This window comes from Myotis brandtii, unplaced genomic scaffold, assembly GCF_000412655.1.
Source record: "Myotis brandtii unplaced genomic scaffold, ASM41265v1 scaffold1037, whole genome shotgun sequence".
Taxonomy (NCBI): Eukaryota; Metazoa; Chordata; class Mammalia; order Chiroptera; family Vespertilionidae; genus Myotis; species Myotis brandtii.
The window spans coordinates 111,752-138,836 of record NW_005353483.1 but is presented as its reverse complement, the minus strand read 5'-3'; the positions used below and the strand labels follow the sequence as shown (position 1 = coordinate 138,836).

Below are 27,085 nucleotides of genomic sequence, written 5' to 3'. Positions count from 1 at the left end.
TTTTTTCACAGAGAGGAAGGGAGAGGGATAGAGAGTTAGAAACATCGATGAGCTGCCTCCTGCACACCCCCTACTGGGGATGTGCCAGCAACCAAGGTACATGCCCTTGACTGGAATCGAACCTGGGACCCTTTTGTCCGCAGGCCGACGCTCTATCCACTGAGCCAAACTGGTTAGGGCTGGTAACCATTATTAAAAATTAAAAATTGAGTCTATAGATCTTTCCATGTATATCCTATATAATAAAAGGCTAATATGCAAATTGACCGAATGACTGAATGACTGGTCGCTATGATGTGCACTGACCACCAGGGGGCAGACGCTCAATGCAGGAGCTACCCCCTGGTGGTCAGTGCACTCCCACAGGGAGTGGGCTTCAGCTGGCAGTCGGATATCCCCTGAGAGCTCCCGGATTGCAAGAGGGCTCAGGCTGCACTGAGGGACCCCCCCCCCCCCAGTGCACTAATTTTTGTGCACTGGGCCTCTAGTTTATTAATAAATTTCCATGGTTAATATGGAACTTAGGTCCTACTTCTATGGGAGAATTCTCTGCTGTGTTGGGCTTTATAGTGAAATGATCTAACTTTTTATAAGAGAAATAGCACATTAATTTGTAGCAAATAAAATAGTTTTTAGTTGTTACAGTGTATTAATATAGTCACATATACCAAATTAAACTATAAATTCGAATTATATGACATCTGATTTTAAGTTCATCACAAAACCTGTTCTTTAATAATGTCTGGAAAAGGTTAATCTATCTAAAGTATAAAATTTGAATCAGCTTACCAGATCCACAAGTACACTCGAGTTTGTGCACAAACTCTAATTGAGCAAGTTAGAACATGTGGGGTCGGTCCTAGTTTATGTGCATAATGCCAGTTTAGGGGATATGCATGAATTTTGTCAGTAGTGGTGCAGGCATATGTATGTGAAGGTAGGAGTAAGAGGAGATAAATATATTTTATTTTGGAGTATTTTAATGGCAATTCCAGATCATAACTTTAATATATTATACTATAAAATGAACTCTTAGATTTCCTTCTTCAATATCTGGGCAAGGCAATATCTGTGGGAAATGTATAGTTGTGAATATGGAAGGGAATGATGGAGTCATTAAAATTGGTATAACTAGAAAACTCAAACTATTCGAGTTTAAAATAAAACTTATTTTGTTATGCAGAGATCCTACAAACCATAAGACTTTGAAGAAATGTTCTACAAAACGAGAAGAAAAAAGGCCTGTCTTGGAAGAACAGCCCCAGAAAAATACCATGGAGAAACTGGGCATGTCAGATGCTCCCACCGTACCTGTTAGAAGGCGCCTGGCTTGGGATGATGCAGAGGTCACCAATGAAAACATACAGAAACAGCCGAGAGAGGAGGAAGATGCAGAGGACAGAGGAAGGGACAAGCAGGCTTATATGGGAGAGTTAGAGAAGTTGGAAGTACATGAAAAATCTAAGGCAGACAACATAAAAGAAGGGTGAGAGTTTTAAATTAATCAATATTTAGCAGCATTGTACACAGTTAATATGTATTTTGTTACTAATTAAGTATGGTGGGCTTTTGGTTTTATGACTAATGAAGATTTTATTTTAATCTCAGGAAGCAGGCATTCTACATGGTTTTTAATTTTATTTGATTAGGTATTTGAGTCATCTGAACTTAGTAATTGAACACTTGAATACTGAGCTACTTGGGGAGGAAGTAGTGAATGTTATTTTCATTTATGTCCTGCTAATTATGATTTGCTAGATTTGTGAATGTGTCTGGAAGAATGACTTTTCTTTATGATTTCAGGAAAACAGCTGATATTCTTAAATATCAGATGGTTATACCAAAATGAATGAAAAGATAATCCTATATAATAAAAGGCTAATATGCAAGTCGACTGAATGGCACAACAACCAGTCGCTATGACATGCACTGATCACCACGGGGCAGACATTCAATGCAGGAGCTGCCCCCTGGTGGTGAGTGTGCTCCCACAGGGGGAGCGCCACTCAGCCAGAAGCTGGGCTCGCTGGCAAGTGCAGCGGGAGCGGGCCTAAGCTGGCAGTCGGACATCCCCCAGGGGTCACTGACTGTGAGAGGGCACAGGCTGAGCTGAGGGACCTCCCCCTCTAGTGTTTGTTAAGTTAAAATATTTTGGCAAATAGCTAATTCCTATTGATTTATATGCAGATTTCTTTGGGGAGTGGTTCTCTACCATTGGTACTGGTGCTTTTTGTCCATAGTCCAAATCCCTTATTGTTTTTAAAAAATAGATAGTTCTTTTAAAAAATATATATTTCAGAGAGGGAAAGAGAGATAGAAACATCAGTGATGAGAGAGAATCATTGATCAGCTGCCTCCTGCATGCCCTCCACTGGGGATTGAGCCCATAACCCGGTTATGTGCCCCAACCCAGAATCGAACCATGACCTCCTGGTTCATAGGTCGACGCTCAACCACTGAGCCATGCCGGCCGAGCTCCCTTATCATTCTTTCATGAGTTTTGTAGTTAAAATGAGACTTAGGCTCTGATTTAATAAAAGAATTCTCTGCTGTGTTCTTGCTGACTTGCAGTGATCTTCCCTCTTTTCCAGTATTTCAGCCACTCTTGCCTGCATGTGGATTTATTCAGTTTTTCAGAAACAAAATGGTCTTATCTTAGAAGTTTTATACTTTATTATTGCACAATGATAGCAAATTTCCTGGAGAAAATGCTTCATAATAGATTATTTTAATTTGTAGGTCAGATTCTTCTTCTGTATCCTCAGGAAAAGGAGGCAGGCTTCCTACTCCGAAGCTGAGAGAACTTGGTGGAATTCAAAGGACTCATCACGATCTTACCACTCCAGCTGTTGGTAATAGGCAAACACTATGCAGCTCTTATTTCACCTGCCTTATCTACATGAAAATTCAGTTTAATTGAAACTTATCATCATCTGCATTTTTCCAGGTGGTGCTGTTTTAGTGTCTCCATCTAAAGTGAAGCCTCCAGTCCCAGAACAGAGGAAAAGAATGTCTTTGCAGGATGGTTTAGAAACTCCAAAGAGTGAATTTAGGAAGGTAACTATTTCTATTTTAGGGGAAAACATCTCTTCAGGAAGTGATTTTTTTAGTCACATGTAATAAATGAATGATAATTTCAGACTTTAGAAAATTTTGTGTAACGTATGTGGAGATAATCTGTTAACTATTTTTAGTAAGGCAGAAGCATTGAATTGTTTTTTCTGGTGTTGACATTGTATTTCTGCTATACACTTTCAAATCTTGTCAGTAGTGACTCAGCAGGAAGAGAAGAAAAACAGTTCTGTTTATTGAGTATCTAATGTGTGGCAATTGTGTTCCAGCTATATTTTAGCACCAAAGATATAACCTTATTGAACTTACATTCTAGTAGAGGAGACAATAAACAGGATAACTAGGTAAAATATGTAGTATGGTAGATGGTGATAAGTACTAAGAAGAAAAATAAAACGGCAAGTGAATACGAAGGGGCCAGGGAGATTCTCACTGAGAGGTTGGCATTTGAGCAGAAGCTGAAGTTGGTGAAGGATTGACCCATACGCATATCTAGGAAGGCATTCTAGGCAAAAGAACAGCAAGTGCAAAATCCTGGAGGTGAGAAGGTAGCTCATTTCTTCAGGAACAGAGAGCAAGAGAGGGAAAGTAGTATGGGTGATGAGTTCAGAGGCATAATGGGCCACTAAATTGTGTAGAGCCTTATAAGTCATAGCAAAGACTTTCAATTTTATTCTTAATGAAATGGGAAGCCTTTGGAGAGGCAGAGGAGTGATATGAGTCAAAATATTCAGGCAAGAATGATGGTCATTTGGATTGTAATGGAGGTCATATGATAAAGTCTGATTCTGGATATTCATAGAAAGTATAGCTGATAAGATTTGCTGATGTATAAGATATGGGGTGGGAATAATAGAAAAATAAAAGATAACTCAAGAATTTTGGCCTGAGCAATAAGGATGGAATTGCTTTTTAACTGAGATGGGGATGACAGTATGAGGAAAAGATTTGTCAGGGAAGACCAAGAGTTCTGTTTTGGACATGTTAAAGTTGAGAAGCTTATTAGTCATACAAGTAGACATGTTGAGTAGGGAGTTGATTGAGTTTGGAGTGTAGAGGAGAGGCTGGGCTGCAGATAGATTTGAAGGCTCTTTATCATGTAGGTGGTACAGGTATGTAAGTTCTTGAAACTGGCGAAGGTCATCAAGGAAGTGGATTTTAGAGAAGAGTAGGTGTATATAGGTCTGAGCCCCAGGCTTTTAATATTGGGAAGTTGAGGAGTAACCAGCAAAGAGACTGAAGAGAAGCAGCCACGAGGTGGTGGGAAACAGAAGACTGTGGTCTCCTGGAGGTGTCGAGGAGGCGGGAGTGCTAATGCTACTGATGGGTCAGTAAGGTATGAACACCGATTACTGGATTTAGCGACCTGGAGGTTGTTGGTGACCTTGAGAGAGGGCAGTTTTGGCAGTAGTGTGGGACAAAAGCCGAAATGCATGTGAGTTCAAGAGAACAGAGAGGAGAGGAATTGGAGACAGCATCACAGACAATTCTTTCAAGAATTTTTCCTATGAAAAGAGCAGAGTAAGGGAGTGGGAGTTAGAAGTGAGATCAAGAAAGAGGAGATAAGAGCACATTTGTATGTTGATGACAGCAGTTGTTTTTTTGTTGTTCTGAATATTTTTTTCTTTATTGATTAAGGTATTACATATGTGTCCATATCCCCCCATTGCAACCCCCCCCCCCCAACTCATACCCTCATACTCCCTGGTGTCTGTTTTAAAGCGAGAGAAAAGATGATGCAGGAGTGAGAGGAAAATTGTTGGAAAGATGTTCTTGAGTAGGAAAAAGGGCATAGGACCTGGCAGAGATGTGAAAGGGTTAGCCTTAGGCACTGACAGTTTCTTCATTGTTAAAAAAGGGAAGGCAGAACAAATTTTATGGGCACTGCTGATGAAATACAGGAAAATGTGGGAGCTTTTGGAAAGTCTCATTTGCATTTTGTTGGAATATAAAGCAAGATCTTGATGGAAATGAGGCAGGGGAAGAAAATTTTGGAGGTTTGAGGAAAGAGAATAAGGCATGAAATAGTTTTTTCAGATAGCGGGAGAGTGAGTGGGCCAGGGAAAGTGAAATATTGCAGGGCAGCGTTAGGAACCATTTTTGGTCAGTGGTCACAAATTTGATGTAAGGCCAGTCAGGATGGGTTGTGTGTTTTTCTCCAGGCATAGTTGGCTTCAGAGATGCAGGATAGGTAGAGAGTTGGATTTAACTGGGGTTCATGTTTTGTCAAGGGAGTGAGACCCAGTGAGAAAGGGAGTTAAAGTATATGTAGGACTTGTTGGACTTGGGGTACCCGTGGGGATTAATTTTAAAGTTAGGAGGTGATGGTCAGAAGTTGAGATTATGAAGAGGTTGCAGTTACTAGTAATGACAATGCTTAACATATAATCATGGGAGTAAGTGGCTAAAGTAAAATAGAGAACATTCAAAGAAGAGGTTGAATTTCTTTAGGGGATTTTGCTGAAGGCTATTCATAAGTTCCAGAGGGCACAGTGGAGAGTTATTAGGTATTGGGGAGAGGTGAGAGAATGGGTCAGAGTCCAGTCCCCCAAACCTGCTCATTTCTGGTACCCATTAAATTGTGTTGAAGGAGTGTGACTGGAGTGACAATATCTATCTAAACTATATCCTGTTACTTACCCATACCTATTACACATATTATTGATAATTAGCTTTTTTAAGAAAACAAAGGGGAAAAAAATGATTGCTGCTTCCCAGCAATCAATGGGGTGGATAATGGGAAATAACTAAATCTAGCTCCTGCTACAGCCCCTGGTAGTGCTGGTGGCAGAAAATTCACATCCAGGGAGTTCTAATCAAGTGGTTAATAAGAAGCCTGTTGGTTTGTTAAAAGAAGCGTGACAATAGGAATTCAGAGTATTGATAGGAATCTTTTGCCCCCCATGAACTGTCCTGCTACTTCCTCAGGAATCCAGGCTGTCATGTGGAAGGAGGGAGCTTCTAGTTAGCTTTGCCCACAGGGCTCACTACCCTCAGCTAAAATGAGTGACTCTAATCTATATTTGCAGCTGGATTTATATGTATTATTTTAATTTATTATGGAATTAAGTTTTTGAATAATTAAATAAAATTAATTAATTAAAATAGAGCAATATTGTCCTTTAACATTTTAATGCCAATATCCTCCTCATCGTATATAGCACAGCTGTAACATTTTAATTATAAACTCCTCTAAAATAAGCAGGCCTCTTATTAACTTGATTAGAACTCCTTTGATGTGAATTTTCTGCCACCAGCACTACCAGGGGCTGTACCAGGAGCTAGATCGGTTATTTCCCATTCTCTACCCCCTTGATTGCTGGGAGGCAGCAATCATTTTTTCCCCTTTGTTTTCTTAGAAAAGCTAATTATTAATAATATTTAAAATGTATTAAGTTTTCAATAAATAAATTAATTGAAATCATTCTACATTTCTTTTTACTATAGAAATTAGGGAGCATCCTCTATAATAAAAGCCTAATATGCAAATCGACCAAACAGTGGAATGACTGGTGGAACGACCAGTTGCTATGATGCGCACTGACCACCCGCCCCGCAGAGGGAGGTGACCAGCAGTGGTGGCGGGGGGCAGGGCTGGCGAGTGGTCAGCACCGGGCCGGCCAAGGCAGGTGCCAGCGGGGGTCCCCTGATTGCCCCGCCAGTCACCCCACAGATCAGTGCTAATTGCCGGCCAGGCTTGGGGACCCTACCAGTGCACGCATTTTGTGCACCGGGCCTCTATTATATTATCATAATATCCGGAAAATTTTTCCCAGCGGGGGTCCCCTGATTGCCCCGCCAGTCACCCCACAGATCATTGCTAATTGCCAGCCAGGCTTGGGGACCCTACCAGTGCAGGCATTGTGTGCACCAGGCCTCTAGTATATTATCATAATATCCGGAAAATTTTTTACTGTTAACTTTTAATGACATACTTTGAATTGTGGGAGTATTATGGTACAACAGTAATTTGGGTAACTTATATAGGGATGATCATAATAGGTAGCATTTCCTGAATGCTTACTTTTTTCTAGGCCCTGTGCTAAATACTTTATGTAACTTTATAATGAACTCTGGGAGATTGGTATTGTTATTCTTCTCATTTTTAGATGATGAAACTGGGGTCACACCAAATAATGTAGTAGAATTTGGGTCCAGGCAGTCTATTCCCAGAATCCACATTTTTAACTGCTGAACAATACTGTCTCATAGAACTTTAGAGTAGAATTTTCATGGTATTGTTTTAATCAAGTACCATTTATCCATTTTATAAATAATATTAAAAACCCAGTGTATGGCCCAGCTGGCGTGGTTCAGTGGTTGAGCATCAACCTATGGACCAGGAGGTTATGGTTCAGTTCCCGGTCAAGGCACATGCCTGGGTTGCAGCCTCGATCTTCAGTGTGGGGTGTGCAGGAGGCAGCTGATCAGTGATTCTCTCTCATCATTGATGTTCCTCCCTCTCCCTCTCCCTCTCCCTCTCCCTCTCCCTCTCCCAAATCAATAAAAATATATATAAAAAAACACAAAAACAAAATAAACAAAAAATCCCCAGTATCTGTTAGCTCACTTCATTCATTCATTAGGCAGATGTTTCTTATCCATTTATCCACATGAAGTAGCAAAAGTAGACATGGTACATGATCTTATGGAACCTACAGTTCAGTGAGAGAGATTCACATTATTCAAAGAATTCTCCCCTAAAAAGATAAAGTTAAAGCAAATAAGTTTCAAAGAAGTGCTATTCTGGAAGGAATTGACATAGTTCTAGAAGTCAGAAAGCTTCTTGGAAGTCAATTTAGTTGAGATATAAAGGAAGGGGAAGAGTTAACCAGGTAAAAAGAGTGGGGAGGAGAAGCATAGCATATGCCAAGATCCTATAGAGAGGAACAATTAGGGTTTTAAGAAACAGACCAGTATAGAGTGTGGCAGGGGGAAGATATGAGGCTAGGCTGGAAAAGATAGCAATATTGAGAATTTCTGTTATTATCTCAAGAGCAATGGAGAGCCATTGAAATATTTTAAGGAACTTTCTGGCTGCCATGGAAGGTGAAAGTAGGCTGTGGATACCTGTAAAAGGTCATTGCAGTAGTTGATGGCTTGAACTAAGGAGGGTTGGCACAGATAGAAGTGGATGAGACTGAAGAATTGTGTAAGGGAAACAATGTCGAGGCTTGGTGCTGGTTGGATAATAGGGGTGAGAGGCCATTAATGACTTCTGGGTTTCTGGCTTGCCCAAAAGGATTGATGGAGGTTGCTGTGCACTGAGGAAGAGAACTCTGGACAGGAACCACTTTTAGAGGGGGATATCAGGAGTTTCATTTTTATTCACTCAATTCAGTATTTAATGTGCTCTTACTATATGCCAGGCACTGTTCTAGGATCTGGGGATTAATTGATATTCAGAACAAAATCCCTGCCCTCGTGGAGCTTGTGTTTTTATGGGAGAAATAGACAAATTTTATAAAGACAATTTAAAGTAGTAGTAAGTGCTATGAATGAAATAAAACCACAAATGACTTCCAAGGGGTGGATGAGGCTGCTTTACTTTGGGCCATAAAGACAGGCACCTCTGAGGAGGTGGTGTTTTATCTAAGACCTGACTAATGAGGGGAGGTGCCCATGCAGAGATCTGGGGCACAGATTGTTTTCGAGGTAGAAAGAGCAGCAAGTGCAAGTGTATAGCAGAGTTTTTAAGGAGTGAAAAAGCTGGTATGACCGGAGCCTAGAGAGGGAAGAAGAGAGTAGGGAATAAGGTTGGAAAGGGGAGGCTGGATAACAAGTGGGGATGTTGTTCTGATGGCACTGGGAAGCCGTTGGAGGATTTAGAAGCAACAAAGCAAATATAAATCTCTGGTTTACATGGTAAATAAAATCATTCACTGCTCAGTGGAGAATGGACTGTACTGGGGGAGAGTGGAAGCGGTGAGGCCAATAAGGAGGCTTTAAGCTTAAAAATAGATCACAAAGTCAGTTAAATTAACCTGGGAACCCTCTGTGTTTAAAATATTCTACCGATTTCATTCAGGTCTTTTTAACAATAGTAAAACCATTTTCACAGAGACCTCAAATTCTATTTATATGTGTAGAAAATGAAAAATATCAAAGAACAGTTTTCCTAAGTGATACTTACGTAGTTAAAAAGGGAAGCAAGAAGATTCATAGTTTTTATCTTAATCTTGATTTAAAAATATGTGTTTGTTGGATAAGATCCTAGCCAGTGGTCGGCAAACTCATTAGTCAACAGAGCCAAATATCAACAGTACTTCTTCAAAATAGACTCGCCCAGGCCAAAAACCGACTTCTGTGCATGGGCCACGAAGTTTCAATCGCACTGTACGTGTGCGCCGGCACGTGGTATTTTGTGGAAGAGCTACACTCAAGGGGCCAAAGAGCCGCATGTGGCTCTCGAGCCGCAGTTTGCCGACCAGGGTCCTAGGCCATGTCTACTTTAAAGCAATGAGCTCTTTAATTGCAGAAAATGATGCCTAAGGTCAGAAAGCATTGTTTTGAATATTGCATTGATAAACTCAAAGTTTATAGCTAAAGGCAACAATTACAAGGATTAATCAGGAAAGTTTGGAGCTATATTTGATTTTACTGGTTTACATTCTCTTAAAAAAGTGAAACTACACAGAGACTTTTAGGATAATGATATGTTATCATTGTGGAAAATTTAAAAAAGTGTCAAAATAAAAAAAATGTCACACTGTTCAGGGACATCCACTTTTGAAATTTTGAATTATTTAGGTATAGAGTGTATTTTTTATCATACTGTAGATAAGGCTTTATAATCTGTTTTTTCTCACTTAGTAATGTATTATGAACATATTCCCATATAATTAAATATCATTTCTATATAATTTTTAATAGCATGATATACAGTCTATTGTTATACAGTCGTTGTTTTAACCACATGCTTATTGTTGAAATCTATTTTTTTAAAAAGTAGATGCCTATTGTTATTTCTTAATTTTTCTATTTTGAAATACATCCTTTAGTTAAATTTCTGTTGTCTTCTTTTGTGTAAATAATAAGTGGTGAAAGGATTCAAAATTTTAAGGTTTTAGCTATGTTTTGCCAACTTCCCCAAAAGATTGTGCTCCCAACAACACTGGTGTCATTTTTTTATATCCTTGCCAGCCCTGGGTATCATAGTTTGTTTTTTTCAAAAAGTAATCTTTGTAATTTTGGAGCTAAAAAATTAGTACTTCAATGATTCTATTTTGAAATATTTGATTATAAGTGAAGTGAATATGTTTGACATTTATATTTTGTATGTATATGAATTGCTTATACATATCCTTTTTCTACTTTTTAGTTAGGTTTATCTCTTACTATTTTTAAAGAAATACTTATGTAGCAATTATAGTAATTCATCAATCATATGTTATATATTTTCCTCAAATTTGATTTTTCTTTTACTTATTTATTTATCTAAATATATTTTATTGATTTTTTTACAGAGAAGAAGGGAGAGGGATAGAGAGTTAGAAACATCGATCAGCTGCCTCCTGCACGCCCCCTATTGGGGATGTGCCCACAACCAAGGTACATGCCTTTGATTGGAATCGAACCTGGGACCCTTCAGTCCACAGGCTGACGCTCTATCCACTGAGCCAAACCAGTTAGGGCTTTCTTTTATTTTTTAATGTTTATATATATTTTTTTCTATAGCTAAATATGTTTATATTGGTTGTTAGGCTTATAAAATCTTCTCCATATGGACGTTACATAAAGTTTCCCCATATTTTCTCCTACTGCTTTTATAATAATACTAGAGGCCCGATTCACAAAATTCGTGCAAGAGTAGGCCTTCCTTCCCCTGGCTGCCGGCACCGACTTCCCTCTGGTACCCAGGATCCGGGCTTCTCTCACAGACATGGCTTCTTCCGGAAGGTCTGACCTAATAATTAGCATATTATGCTTTTATTATTATAGATATTTTTGTGTGTATTTAAATGTTTTACATACACACACACACATATGTAAATACACACACACGTGGTGGTTTTTTTTTTGTTTGTGTTTTTTTTGGTCATTTAGAAAGAAGGTCATGTGGTAGCTCTGACTTCTCCAGCTGCTGGTATAAAAACAGTTGATCCCCTGCCTTTAAGAGAAGATTCTGAAATTAATATCACCAAATTTGCTGAAGCCAATCTTCCAGTTTCAAAAATTCCAGAATATCTAACAAACAGGTCTGGGCGGTCTCCTTCTCCACCCTGTGCTTCGTCCTACTGGCATCCCTCTCATCGAATTAACGGCTGTCTGAGAGATCCAGAATTTCAGCATAATGGTAATTATTTTGGTTTTAATTTTTTGTCTTTTAAAATGAAAGTCTTATACGCGTAGGTACAAAGGCTATAAGTATCTACTAAATATTAATAAACTATGTTACTTAGTTTTTAATTAGTGTATTTTCTTTAAATAGGAGTTTAATCTTTGGAACAGTTCCCTGTACTGTACCCAAGGTTACTTTTGTATAATCATGAGGTGTGTCTCAAGTTCTTTTCCATACACATTCAGGCAATGCACTAGATGCCAATAGCACCCTTTCCTCAGGTGTGACAACCGAAAATGTCTTCATACATTGCCAAATGTTGCCTATGTATAGAATTCAATGAATTATTTTCCTTTAGTTTTATTGGGCATTGTTCTGCTCTCTTCCAGCTTATACCATTACTGTTGAGAAGTCTGATACTCTCTTTATTTTCCATCTTTTGTATGGGTCTTTTTTATTCCTGGAAGCTTTTTGGGATCATTTCTTTATACCTAATGATCTGAAATTTTACAGTAGTTCTTTTTTCGTTCATATCGCTGATACTCAGTAGGTCTGTTCAGTTCCTCACTTCTGGGACATCTTCATGAATTATTTAGTCAGTAATTTCTTCCCTTACATTTTCTGTTTCATTTTTTTCTGATACACTGATTATTCAGGTGTTGACCCGGTGACCATGATCTTATTTTCTTACCTTACCTCTCTTATATGCCATCTCTGTCTTTTTATTTTTATTTGAAATCGTTACAAAAATTTTTATCGTTTTCCTCTTCTTCTGAGTTTTTTAAAAGAATTTGGCTATATTTTTAACTTTTAAGAATTTTTTTAACACTGAATTTTTTTGTATACAGTATCCTGTTTTTATTTTATGGATCATATGTTTTATCTCTTTCAGAAGATTAATATATATGATCTCAGAATAGCTTTGATAAGCCTTTAGAGATGAAACCTCCATTTCTCTTTTGGGAGAGGAGTAGTTACCCACCTGTGCAAATTTAAAGAAGGATCTGGCAGTCTGGTTTTTTTTTTTTTTTAAGTTTTTATTTTTTAATTATAGTTACTTTTAATATTTTGTATTGGTTTCAGGTGTACATTATAGTGGTTAGACAATCATACACTTTACACAGTGTTTCCCCCAATATTTCCAGTATCCAACCAGTTTCCTGGTTCAGTCTTATTCTCACTTCAACTTTCAGTGCTACTCAGTACTCCCAAATGCTGAGCCATTAGGAGAACAAAATGGTTGCTTCTTGGTTTCCCTCCACTGTTGCCTTAAGAATATATTTTTATTGATTTCAGAGAAAAAGGGAGAGGGAGAGAGAGATAGGAACATCAGTGATGAGAGAGAATCATTGATCGGCTGCCTCCTGCACGCCCCCTACTGGGGATTGAGCCTGCAACTCAGGCATGTGCCCTTGACCAGAATTGAACCTGGGACCCTTCAGTACCCAGGTGGATGCTCTATCCACTGAGCCAAACCTGCTAGGGCTAATAAAATTTTTGATAGCTTACTTTCACTAAGAGTTTGCTATAAATAAGATATACTGTTGGGTAGCTTTGAAAGATAATTTCTTGTGCCTTTTATTTTTTTAAGTGGGAAAAGCAAGGAAGAACAATTTCCAGTTACCGCAGCATGAAGCCTATAATGATGAAGGTATTTCCATAGTTCAATAACAAGATACAAGTATGAGGTTTATTATATGGCATTTAGTTTATAATAGTATAATCATCTTAAAATTGATCAACACTATATACTTTACAAAGTACTTCCACCAGGTGTTACTTCATTGGATCCTTGAAATCTTATGAGGGAGGTGAAGTTATCTCTATTTTACAAATGAGTAAACTGAGACCTAAAGGCCCGGTGAATAGTTTCTAGGGCAAACAGATGATAAAAGATTGAGCCTCAGATCACACTGAGGTCCATACCCTCTCTGTTTTCCCCCGGTGTGGGTGGAATTTGGCCTAGCATTGTATCCATTATTTTTCCAAATGCGATATATTCTTATCAACTTTTCATTCTAAAATAAATACAATTTTGAAAAATGAGCTTTTTTTTCTGTGTAGTTTTCATGATGACAAATTCATTTGTTTCTAATAGTGGCAGGAGAAATTTTGGATTCTTGATGTGAACAACTGAAATGACAATTTTAATTTATCCTTAGAAATATAAAATTACCGAATTTGTAAATTTTGAGTTTGAAAGTAAATTTAAATTAATACTTTATGTATTTTAAGTTCATGTACATTAAAGGTTGTCTTTCCTCTTAGCAAGTTTGGGACATTTTTTCAGAATTCAGTGAGCTGGAAATTAAGTTATTATGTTTTCAAGTGCAAATATCTGGACAAGTTGAATCCAGTTCTGTTTTCTTTTTAATGGAAGAACAATGTTTACAAATAATCTTATAATAGATTTGCTTACTCAGAGTGAGGAATTTCAGTAATAATGAAAGGTAGTATATTAAAGTCAAATAATATTTCTACATTAAGTAAGATTATTTTAGAAATGTGATATAAATACCATGTTAAGCTATGGTATTTTGTTTTTAAGAAGTTTTAAAAAGCTTTTCACTCAGAGCAGCTGTACTTTTTAAAGTAGGGCAGGACAGACTGATGATGAATTGTTTCCAGGTAATACTGAAATCATAAGCCGTGTGTTGAGGTGATGACATTGTGGGATTTCAGGAAGGAGACAGAATGCTCATTTAACATTTAAATGTTTCATTCTGAATATGGTAAACTTGGTAAATTTACTATGAACTGTCCTGAAAATATTAGTATCTTATATTTCAATAGAGTACTTTTTTCTGTCAGTCAATATTGACGTTACAAAGCTTGATGCTTTTACTTTTCTGTTACTATTATAAAACAATATTTTTATAAGAGATATTTTTTGCATTGACTATAATTCTTTTCATTGCAGACGATAGATTATCTGAGATTTCTGCTCGCTCTGCAGCTTCCAGTCTCCGGGCTTTTCAAACTCTGGCACGAGCTCGGAAAAGGAAGGAGAATTTCTGGGGCAAAACATAATTAAACACACCTATTTGAGTTGCTTTTATCTAGGGAACTATTAGCACAATTTTTCTTTATTGCTTTATTCTGTTAAGACTTTTTAAGTATTTGGATTTTTTCCTAACAATTCCTACTTAAGAAGAACTATTTGATTTTCAATAGCCAATTCAATTTACTTGGAAAATTTTGACACAGGTTTACACAAATTTAACTTTTAAAGAATTCTTTTTACATCTATTCCAAATTATAAAGACATAGATTATAAAGTTCTTCACATGTTCTAACTTTTGTTTTAGTGTTATGGATAGTTGGTAGAATTGTGAATTTTACCTATCCAGAAAATATTCTAAGTGAAGTAAAAATTAAGATCCCAGTGTGAAGTATATATTTCCCTAAGATTGCTTCTATTATCTTTATAATTGTAGATGTCATAAAATGAATATTTTGCTCTTTTACTTTTCTGTAGTGTTTATTTTTTAGTAACTTTCGTATGTGGTTATAATGTTAAGATACTTTTAGATTTAAAATACTAGCTGTACATATCTTTCTTATTTATGTAACAAAGTTTGCTGAGAGAATATGTATATTTTTTATCTTTGTGTGTATTCTATTTGTACAAGTACTGGCTTACATTTGAATAATGTCTGAATTTTGAAAAATTATTTGTATAATGGAAAACTAAAACTTTGTAGATATTTCAAAATAAAAATCAAGTATTTCAATTCCCTGTTTATTTCAAGTGTTTGGCTTCTCCAAAATGTTAGTACATGGGACAAATAAATATCTTTTAGAAACATTTTACTCATAATAGGTTAGTCAAATGTTATAGTGCTTTTGCATCAATCCAAATGCAATGAAACCAAGTCCATGATATCTTTGTATAAAAGTAGAAAAATATAGAATTTCCAAGGCAGAATAATTTTTAAAAAATTTAACACAAACTTTTTGACTGTACTTCTTCACTCATAGGGACATATTCTGACTTTACCTTGTAAATCATGATAAATTTAATTTTCTTAAAATAGAGTTTTTATAACAATACAGAAAAACTTTATAATAGTACATAAAAGGTACTGAAAATAAAATATACGATTATTTGTGCTTATTGGTTAGAAAACAATCTGTTCTAAATTGCTTTATTTGGTCAAAAGTGCTATACAAAATCATCGATTCACAGTAAGTTTGTTAAAGATCTTAGCATTATCATGAGGTTATAAAGAACTGTGGACATCCAATTATTTACTTATTTCACTGACCTTTTAAAATAGTTTGTTGATAAAAAAAGTTATGAAGGCACTAAATATGGAAATAAAAGTTATGAGTTAGTGTATAAGTGGATTTTTGAACACAAATCATCTTGGATTCTGTATAAATGTCTACTGAGGCATATTAATTTGGAACTGAGAGATGGTTAGTTGGCTAGGACAGAGTTTTCAATGGCTGACCACTGATTTACAGTAAAGTAAGGAATTACAGCTTAAGCTGTAGACGGTAAAGTCTGGGGTCACACACTGGAATAAATCACTCCACGTGAACTTAATCTATCAGGTGTTGGATGGGTTAGGGCAGGGGTGGGCAAACTTTTTGACTCGAGGGCCACAATGGGTTCTTAAACTGGACCGGAGGGCCGGAACAAAAGCATGGATGGAGTGTTTGTGTGAACTAATATAAATTCAAAGTAAACATCATTACATAAAAGGGTACGGTCTCTTTTTTTTTAGTTTTATTTCAAATGGGCCGGATCCGGCCCGCGGGCCGTAGTTTGCCCACGGCTGGGTTAGGGTGTGGTTCTCATGAGGTCAAGGTCATTACTCCATCTTGTACTGCTGACTGCCTCTCAAAAGCCCTACTCAGTGGCCCAGGGGAGAGAGCAATGTTGAGGGATCAATATTGTTTCATCACTCCTACTAAAAGATCAATTCAAAGGACCTGCATTTGAATTGGGTAAGTAGTTTACTAGAGAAATGGTTCATGAGATTTGTTGGTATTTAGGAGCTGGGATTGTTAATTCAGTGTTTTAATCAGTTTTATTAAAATATTCTTTCATGTATAATAAACTGCAATCATTTAAAAAATTATAGCTCAATGAGTTTGGAAAGAATGTATACATCTGAAACTAACACCAAGAAACATTACATTTCCAGCATCCTAAAAGTTTCCTCATTTCCTTTAGCAGTTAATTCCATTCCTACATATAGTATTATAAAGTGGTGATAACAACTTTTGTCAAAATTGGTATTTCATAAACTGGATTGGGGAGAGAACATCAGAATCACAATGGAAATTTTTCCAAAATGCACACATCTACCACCCTGTTTTTTTATCCCCCCCACCTTCACCCTAGATGCTGAGATTCCCATGTGTCTCTGGTTGAGAACCCAGACAAAAATGCACAAATAATGCATATGGAAACTGCATGTTCCTTTTTGCTTTCATCTCTGCATCTCTTTGGGAATCTGAACTCTTAAGAAGGATGATTTTGAGAATTAAGGATAAAGAACATGATAAATTGCTTAGGGATGCTATCAAGAGATTTAAACAAAAAACTTCATTTTGCAAATGGGAAGACACTCTTACATTAAATGACTGGACCAAGATCTCAGCTGGTAAATCAAATCTAGGTCTTCTTACTTGAAATCTACCCACGTTGCCTACTCTCTAGTGTTAAACTTGCGAGTCCTGCTGTGATTCAGTTCTCTGGTTGATTCATTTTGGAATTAAAATTTTAACTTTGCTTTCTTAGAAGATAAATGAAACACCTACCTTTCTAGTCAGGAAAAAAGAGTATACGGCATATACATATATTGTACAAATGGATTCAACCAGAATGAAATTGAGTTAATAATCAACACAAGTTTGTCCTTACATAGAACAATGTTAAAGTTGGCTACCCAGGATGGATTTTGTACCTTTGTTGTAGTTGTAGACACTCAGGAAATATTTATCCCCATTTTTGGAAATTTACCAAGGAACAAGTAATCTAAAATGTAAATGATCCTGGAGTCATTTACATTTGGTTTTGGAATAGGTTTTGGTACTTTTACCTGTGGTAGCGTTGGGCATGTTAGCATACTCAGGGCCCATACTTTGTCAAAATGCCATCATCACTCAGTTTCTGCTGCACAAAGGCTACTTCAGGAAAAAGAAGTCTCTGTCATCGGACTAGATAGGGTTGTGCCCTGCTGGGTGTGGGTCATGTGGGGGCTCTGAGAAGCCAGTCTGTTCCTCTAGCTTAACTCATGAATTAAAGGCAGGCCAGTGGTATCTTTGGCCCTTTGCTGCTCAACTTCACACTAATGCTGATTCTACACTTGGCGTTGACCATATGTGTCTTTCTCCTATGGTGAGTGGAGACAGAGACTCACCCCCTTCTTTTCTCTCAAGTTTAGAGCCAAACTTCCTGAAATTGTATTTCATGTTTTACTCCCACCCTGGTCCTACAAGGCCCGTCAAGGATAGTGGAGGGCAGCTCTCCCATAGGACTACCCCTGCTATAAGGCAGGTAAGAGAGAAAGAGGACATCCACTTCTCTTCCACCAAACGCTCCATCTACTAGCTCCATCCAGGCCATCATTATGCCCCAGATATATCAGAGCATGTTCTTGAAAACTGAGTGAGCGATGAGGACTGGGGGGCACTCAGGTTTTTTGGAAGTCAGGGCATGAGGCCAACAGATAGATGTTTGGGAAGTTCACAACCAATCTGAACCACCTGATGGACAATTTAGATAATTTGGGAAATTGTTCAGCCCCTTCCCCCCCCCCCCCCCACAAATATATTCTAAACCTAGTAGTGTGCTGAATCTGTTTTTTGGGCCAATTGTAAAATATTCAGAAATTTTGTGAGCAGGATATTAAACCAGTAGTTTAAAATTTGCCATGGTGGCCGTATTTATACCATGGAAGTGAGCAAATGCTCTGGATCAGGGCTGCCTCCCCAGTTACCCTTCCTGGGCATTTACAGCCCCACTGCTGCAGCCATTACTGGTGTCGAGACTTTTCTTTCCGTTCATTTTCTGATAAAACCCACTGCAGAAAAAAGAAAAGAGGCAGCTCAAGATAAGCTACTATTCATTTACTATACTATTCATATATTCCTTGGCTTATAAAGTACTTTGGTTTAGTTTCATTTCTTGGCTGAAGTCCATCTAGAAAATAAAAACAAGCCACAAATAGCAGATAATAGACTGTAGAGAGGAACTCCCCATGATCCACCCATGGGACTAGCCAGAGATGGAATGCTGTATATGTGATCCCAGGTGATTCTGATATGCAGGTAGTTTGGGAACCACTGGCTTTGGGGTTATATTAAGCTTGAACAAACTGGTTAAACTTTGGAGCCTGTGTTCCTCATCTACAAAATTCACAATTCAATGGCTTAAGGTCTGTAAAAGTGTTTCATATAGTCAATGTTATGTAATTCAAAATGCTCCATTGTGTTGAAGGCAAATTCTCTTTAAAACAATGCGAGAAAAAGGCGTGTTTTAGAAAGCAGGAGGCAGTGTTTCCTGAAATCGTGGCATCTCACATCATAGTCTATCTGTGATGACCTACATTCAGCTCACACAGAGGCCATTTGGGGCAGGAGTGCTGAAATGATTTGTCTGCTTCCGTTATGTGGTAAAGCAAAAAAGTCTGTGACTACAGTATTGTGACTCAGCGACTCCAGAAGGTGGAATCAATTACCTGATAGATGCAAACTGTATAAGTATAACCATGAATCGGAGATCTTATCAGGTATGAGTCAGGCCATGCAGAGACAAAGGACCCACGTTAATTACTGATGAAAGGAAAGATAGTAAGGTTGGTTCCTGGATGAATGTGCAGCCAATATCAAAGATTTCCTACCGTGCTTCAAGTTATTTTTTTAAAAGATGAATTAGAACGAAGTTTTATAATTTCAAGAAGAAAAATCTAAACTAAATGTAAAATGCCACACGTGGAGAAATATAAAAGCTTTATATTCATACATTAAAGTATAGTCATGGTTTGGGCTTATCACTCAGAAAAATTTTGCCCACAATGAGTACCTTTGCATTTGCTGTTCCCGTTAAAAATTATTTAGGTCAAAGCCGTTAAGGTTGTGGAAAATCCAAAGAAAATTGAAAATTGGTTTGTATGACCATACTCACACTTTTGGTTCCAAAGAACCAATAATGTTAGAAACTTTAATTTGTAATTTTGCAAGATGAAACATCTGAAGGGCTTTACTAACTAGAGAGTATAACCTGGCATAAACAATCGCCCTACATTAATCATAAATTAATTACTGTGAATGGTAGCTGATGTTAAAAACATCACTGATCCATGCTCTAAGAACATGACAGTTTCTTCCATTCAGAATTAAAATGTGGGGGTCAAGAAAAAAAATTTTCATTCAGATTTTAAAAATTTGAATAAACATAAAAATACAGAATAGTAGAGACTAATATACCAATAGTTCTTTAGTCATTACTGAAATAACATAATAAAAATAAAAATTAAGAGCTAAATACTTGTGATTAGAGAAGCTCCTAGAAAAACATCTGATGATCCTCATTTTATAAATTGTGATTATGTTCATTCATTCACTCATTTGTTAAAACTGCATGCAAAATTTGCACAGGTATTTTCTGCCATGCACAACACATTAATCTTAGTGTCTCTTCAGGTAATCATCCACTTAATCTTAAATCCATCACAAATTGCAAAATAAATTACCAGACATTTAGCAATTGTTTTTTGTTAATTCCATATAAGGAGAAAGATCATTTTTCACTCATGCTTCACGAATTTTCAAATTTTCTATGACAACTATTTTCCATTTCTTCTCTCTGAAGGTCAGCATATCCAGCAAGCGAGTCTTCCTCTTCTTTTCTGGTGTCAGGTTCCCTTTGTTAAACTCCTAGTTCTGAATAATGACAAACCCACGTCACAATAAAACAGTGTGTATGGTTTGTGTGTGCGTGTTATGTGTTTACATGTGTGTTAACAACACCAACACACAGCCATGTATCATTTACTGCAGGTGCATTAATTAAAAGAAAACTGTAATAAGTCTTGTAAGCTTCTCCCTCTGCCAAACCCACCTGCTTTAAAGAGTGTTTGCCCTGTCTTTGCCTTCTGGTTTTCCATGGGTCCAAGGCATTGGTTAACTTTAAAACTCGTCTTTTCTGTGGCCTCTGCAAGGTGTCTCAAATCCAGATGTGGCGATGATATAAGATCAAATGTGTTAGAGTATATTACCATATTTTTCTCTGGCTGAATGAGTAAACTTCCACAAGTCTTCCTATAATAGATTTTTCTTTAACAATCTTAACAAGGCCACAAAGATGCTGAGAAAAAGAAATATCCATCAGTGTTTGTTTTAACAGCTTATACGCTTGAATCTGACAGAGAGTGTTTGAATCTTGATTCTGCCACTTCTTAGTTGTGTGACCCTGGGCAGGCTGCCTAATTACTCTGAGCACCAATTGGGGAGTATGTCAAATAGGAATAATAATACCTTGTTTCAAATGGTTATTGTGAGAAATAATTTTAAGCATGTGAAGCACTTAGTGCTGGCACATGGAACTCAATAATTGTAATTACTACTATTTCTAGCTTATTTGATAAAATTGCTCTATTTTTAAAAAGGTGAAGGATTCCAGGAGGAATAAAAATTATTTTAACTTAGTATTTTAAGCAAGTGAGACAGGAATTTAGGGCAGTGGCCAAATTGCCAGGAGGGCCAACCCTAACAGGTGTGTTACAGCGTTGGCATCTTTTTGTCCAGACCTCAAGCATTCACTCCACTGACTCCATCTTACCACCCACCTGAACAGGACTTGAAGGAGTAGTTAGAGAGAAGACAGAGGATGCTTTTCATATTGAAAACAAATACAGCAAATGCATCTACTCTGGAGATTAATCAGAGAGGTATCCAGTAAAGAGGTGTATTATTAAACCGGCTACTATGCTGGCTAACTGGAGCGTAGTACAGCTGAGAACACTCTGGGAGCTCATATCTCAGCACCCAGGGTTGGGGAGCCTGTCAGTCACTGGCTGAAGGATGCTGGGATGGGGAGGGAAGTGAAAAAGCATTAATAACGTAAGTGCCCTGGCAACTGCTGCCGGAAGAAAGGGGTGAGAAAGCCCTCAGGCCGAGGAGAGCAGGGGCTGCAGTTGGAGGTCAGCAGAGGTGCACTATGAAATCCGGGGGGCAGAGGGAGGGGCACTCCTAGTGTCTGAAGTCAAGTTCTAAAAGTCTGAGGACTATCCCATATCTACTGGCCTTGTGAAAATGGGTATATATATATTTTTAAATATTGTATTAGCTTGTTAGGGCTGTCATGACAAAGTATCATAGACTGGGTGGCTTAAACAACAAAACATTATTTTTTCACATTTTTGGAGGCTAGAAGTCTGAGATCAGCTAGTTTGGGGCAATGGTGTGCGGGAGCTGGTTGCATCTGCTCGTGGGAGCCAACTGTGGCACCTTCAATATCTTCACTCTGAGAGCTTGAAATTGGCCATGGAGGGAACCTTTATACTGCAGACATTGGAAATCTTAACAAATCAAGACTTCTCCTCTTGGAGAACTGATTGATAACATTTACCAGCACACCACTGATTTGGGAACTACGAGAAGAAAGGGGATCTCTGTTTCACTCCCTAGGTAGAGTCTAGAGAAGTGGCAACCCCTTGGAAATCTGTCTAGTAGCCCATGTTTGGCAAAAAGTAGTAGGAATGACTGCGGCTGATTTCAGTAGAAAGGTTGTAAGACAATTAAACAGTACCCCAGAATTTCCCATGGCCATCGATGGCATGAGAGAGCACTCAAATTTATCCTGTGCTTTTGAGAAGGGCTCAGACGTAATTGAAATGGAGCCATGTCTGTGGGCTTTGATGATCACCAATCAGTGAGGAAGATGTATATCTCAGCAGATAAAAGAGTGGTGACGACAGAGGACTTAGTTTCCTCCTTGCCCTCACTGGTGAGCAGGAATGATAGAGAAGTGAGAGAGATTCGTAATTGATTGTGATGACTTGGACTCCATTCTACCACCCACCTGAATGGGACTTGAAAGAAAGTTAAGTCCCATTATAGAGAAAAATGAGTGAAATATTATTTTTTGCACACATGAGTTTGTAGCCTGAGCTTTAGACTCACCACTTGACCTGTTAAGAAAGTCATAAGAGCCCTAACCGGTTTGGCTCAGTGGATAGAGCATTGGCCTGCGGACTGAAGGGTCCCAGGTTCGATTCTGGTCAAGGGCATGTACCTTGGTTGCGGGCACATCCCCAGTAGGGGGCGTGCAGGAGGCAGCCTCTTGATGTTTCTCTCTCATCGATGTTTCTAACTCTCCCTCTCCCTTCCTCTCTGTAAAAAATCAATAAAATATATTTTTTTAAAAAAAGAAACTCATAAGACCCCGTGGGGTTTCTTTGCATCAACTAGTTGAGAACCACTTCTCGAAGCCTTTTAGTTGATAAAGTTCTAAACATTTGGTAAGTAAAAGCAACACAGTATTAATAAACTTGGGATATCTTTTTGAAAAAATCATTTCCTTGAGTGATGTGGTGGTTTAGCATATAGGCTGTGGAGTTTGACTTTCTGGGTTTAGGTCTTCGTTTTGAAATGTTGATGTCATCTCTTAGGCAAGTTATTGAATAGTTCCATACACATTATTGAATAGCTCCCATGAGTAGTTCCATACACAGTGCCTTGTACACAGCAAACTCTAGCTATTATTAGAAGAGAAGTAGCAGTAATCAAGGCATTTTATGTGACTTGTCCTTGGCCTACATTATTTAATTAAATTTTCAGAACAATCTTATGAATGCTGTCTCTCTTCTGCAAGTAAAAATTATTAAGGCTGACACTGTGGAAAACAGTATGGAATTTCTGAAAAAAATTAAAATGGAACTCCCATTTGACCCAGTAATCCCACTTCTAGGAATTTATCCCAAGAAATCAGAAATCCCAATCAAAACAAATACATGCACCCCTATGTTCATAGCAGCACAAATAGCTAAGATTTGGAAAGAGCCTAAGTGCCCATCAGTAGATGAGTAGATTGCAAAAAGGTAGTACATCTACAGAATGGAATACTACGCTGCTGTAAAAAAGAAAGAACTCTCACCATTTGCAACAGCATGGATGGAACTGAAGAGCATTATGCTAAGCGAAATAAGCCAGTTAGAGAAAGATAAATATTACATGATCTCATTCATTTGTGGAATATAATGAACATAAACGGATGAACAAAAATAGAGCCAGAGACATAGAAGCATCAAACAGAGCATCAAACCTCAGAAAGAAGGCAGGGAAGGGAGGAGGGGTAAGGGTAAGAGATCAACCAAAGGAAAGGAGACATATGTAATACTTTAAATAATAAATAATTTAAATTAAAAAATATTGAGGCTGAGAGATATTGAAATCCAAACTCAGACTTTTAAATTACAAAACCATGTAGGTTCCTCTCCACTGCAATGAAGAAATAAATGGACAAGGGGCACCTACATCTCATATTAGTGACAAATTGATAATTAAATTGTTGTTAAACTGCCCTAGCAGGTTTGGCTCAGTGGATAGAGCGTTGGCCTGCAGACCGAAGGGTCCCAGGTTCAATTCCAGTCAAGGGCACATACCTGGGTTGTGGGCTCGGTCCAACGTGCAGGAGGCAGCCAATCAATGATTCCCTCTCATCATTGATGTTGCTATCTCTCTCTTCCTCTCTGAAATCAATAAAAATATATTTTAAAAACTGTTGATAAACTAACTGCAAGACATTCTGATTCTAAAGTCATGAGGAGCTACATAAAATCTTTTTGACTTTTGAAATATAAATGAAAAACTAAAAGGTTTTTATTAGAGAAGAATATAGAAACCAAGTTTATTCTAAACAAAGAAGCTCAACCACTCAGTCTAAGAGAGGTGTTACCATAGACCCATGTATTCATTTTTATTTAAAATAAATATCATAAAGCTTACTCTAAATTACATACTACTTTGTTTTTACAAAGAATTCATAAATTAGTGAAGATAGCCACACTAGGTATTGCATATAGCTATATTTTTGCCATGCCCGGGGAAAGCCCAGCCGGCTGTTCTGTGGAGCCTGAGACTAAGACACCACTACTCACCTGGTGGCAGCTACATGAATGCCAAAGGAGTGACATCAATAGATACATAGACACACCCAGGCTGAGGGGCTTGTCCTTAAAAGTACAATCCCATAATATTACCCATATCTAACAGGGAAAGTTCCACTTGCTTCTCTGAGACAAGGTTTAAATGAAAGGAGGCTTAAGTTAAATAATTAGGCTGCACCGTAAGAAATTGCCAGTTTTTCAGATCCCAAATCAATTTATGTAGTTCAAACTACTGATTAGTCAACCCCAAACTAAGCCCTCTTCTTCTGCAAAGTAGGACTGGATTATAATTACGTATCATAATAGGATGAGGAGTCCTTGTTGCTGTAAGCACTTATACTAACTGAGCTTAAGGGTTTTATATATATTAATTCACTTAGTACCACAATAACCCTATGAAGTAAGAATTATTATTATTTCCATTTGAAAGATTTATCAGGTTATATATATGGCAGCTTTGAACTTCGTATTAAATGCCTACGTGAGTGAACTTATTACCTATAAGATAAATACTACTGTTTTCCTTATTCTTCAGAGGAGGACCCTGAGGTGAGAGAGGTTCAGAAACTTTCTGAGGTTCTCAAAACTAGTAGAGGGCAGAGGAAGAATTTGCAATGAGGCTGATTCAGTTTTGGGCCTCAGAGTGTGACCGTGAAGTTATTCTTGTTCATTCCGTTGCCTTTCTGTCCCGCCTCTCCCAATCAAAGCAGCCTCCCCCATCCTCTCTGGTGCTACCACCAGTCTCACTACGGGCGTGATAAACATCCTTGCACACACATACATTGCAAATGCTTTTTGAAAACTCAGCATTTCCAAACTGCTTGGGAAACTAGGTCAATCAAGGGCATTGATTCCAATAAAGGGCTTACTAAATTTGGCCTCCTTGCAAAACTGTGAAAGGGCCATAGACATACCACTGGAGTGAAGTGTGCTAAATGGGATTCCCAGGTAAGCACCAGCCTCTTAGAGCTTGTGATGTCTCAGACGATAACAGATAAACGCCCCTGCACTGGTGTGTCAGTGAAGTGATTTCTCTGGGTAATGGTTCAATTCTTAGTCACAAAGTGTGGTATTTACTGAGTTACCTCTAGGATACAGATATTACTGTTACCATAAACAATGGAATGAGATAATTGAAAAAGCAAATTGAAGAACAATGCAACAGCTAAAGCCAAACTGCTCATATCTGTTATATGACTCGTATTAAAAAGGTAAGAGACAAGTGTTTGTCAGGCCATGCAAAAAAAGGGAACCCTTGTGCACTGTTGCTGGGAATAGAAATTGGTGCAGCCACTATGGGAAACAGTATGGGGGTTTCTCAAAAAGGTTAAGTTAGAACTACTATATGATCTAGCAATTTCACTCCTGGGTATGTATGTGAGTAAGATGAAATCACTGCCTTGAAGAGATATATTGTAACTCTAAGTTCATTGCAGCATTAGTCACAATAGCCAAGACATAGAAACAACCTAAGTGTCCATAGATGGATGAATGCATAGAGAAAATGTAGTGTATATATATATACAATGGAATATTATTCAGCTAACAAAAAGCAAATCTTGCTTTTTATAATGATTTGAATGAACCTTGAGGGCATCACACTAAGTGAAATAAATCAGAGAAAGACAAATACTGTATGATCTCACATATGTGGAATTTAAGAAGCCAAACTCATAGAAATAGAGAGGAGAAGAATGCTTGCCAGGGGCTGGAGGGTGGGGGAAATGGGAAGACGTTGGCCAAAGGGTACAAACTTTTAGCTGTAAGATTAATAAGTCAGGGGACCTAATGGACAATGTGGTGACTATAGTTACCAATACTTGAAAGCTGTTAAGAATGTAGACCTTAAATGTTCTCACCTCAAAAAAAGGTGAAGTGATGGAGATTTTAACTAATCTTACTGTGTAATCATTTCACAATATGTACATGTACAAAACATCACATTGCATACCTTGAACATACATATGTTATATCTCAATAACGTATTAATAAATCTGGGGGGTTGGGGGGAAGCCAAGCTGCTATTTGCACTTGTACTTAAAAGATTTTTTTTTCACCCAACTCTCAACCCCCACCAGCAAAGAAAAAAACAAAACAAAACTCATAAACACAGACAATAGTATGCTGATTACCAGAGGAAAAAGGAGGTGGGGGAGGTAAAAGAAAGTAAAGGTGGGATAAATGGTGATGGAAGGAGACTTGACTTGGGATGGTGAACATACAATACAATATCAAAATGATGTATTACAGAACTGTACATGTGAAACCTATATAATTTTATTAACCAACTAGTGGCCTGGTGCATGAAATTTGTGCACATTAAAAGGGAATTAATTAGATGAAATATTTTAATATTGCTATTTGTCCTTTCTCTATCATAGAAGTATCAGAGATGAAAGAAAATGTATATGAAAATCTTCCTTCTGTCAGAGTCTGGGGCATGCTGCAGGACCAGAGTCAAGTCCCCGCCCACCCACGCATGCCTCAAAATTACGCGAGACCCAGACCCGGCCGGCCCCACCCCATCAAGCCCCGCAGGGCAGGGGGCGCAGCCTCAGGACCCCATCAAGCCCCGCGGGGTGGGGGCGCAGCCTCAGATTCCCCG

General features: G+C 37.9%; 1 protein-coding gene across 1 annotated transcript in view; it reads left to right on the top strand.

The window, feature by feature from the left end:
- MDM1 (Mdm1 nuclear protein) overlaps positions 1–15,044 on the top strand; it is a 39,297-nt gene extending 24,253 nt beyond the window's left edge. Inside the window, exons 10-15 of the mRNA XM_014537601.1 lie at positions 1,184–1,486; positions 2,740–2,852; positions 2,948–3,057; positions 11,119–11,368; positions 12,945–13,004; positions 14,274–15,044. Of these exons, the coding sequence (XP_014393087.1) occupies positions 1,184–1,486; positions 2,740–2,852; positions 2,948–3,057; positions 11,119–11,368; positions 12,945–13,004; positions 14,274–14,383 (946 nt within the window). The 3' untranslated portion in view covers positions 14,384–15,044. The remainder of the gene's footprint in view (positions 1–1,183; positions 1,487–2,739; positions 2,853–2,947; positions 3,058–11,118; positions 11,369–12,944; positions 13,005–14,273) is intronic.
- The last annotated feature ends 12,041 nt before the right edge of the window (positions 15,045–27,085 follow it).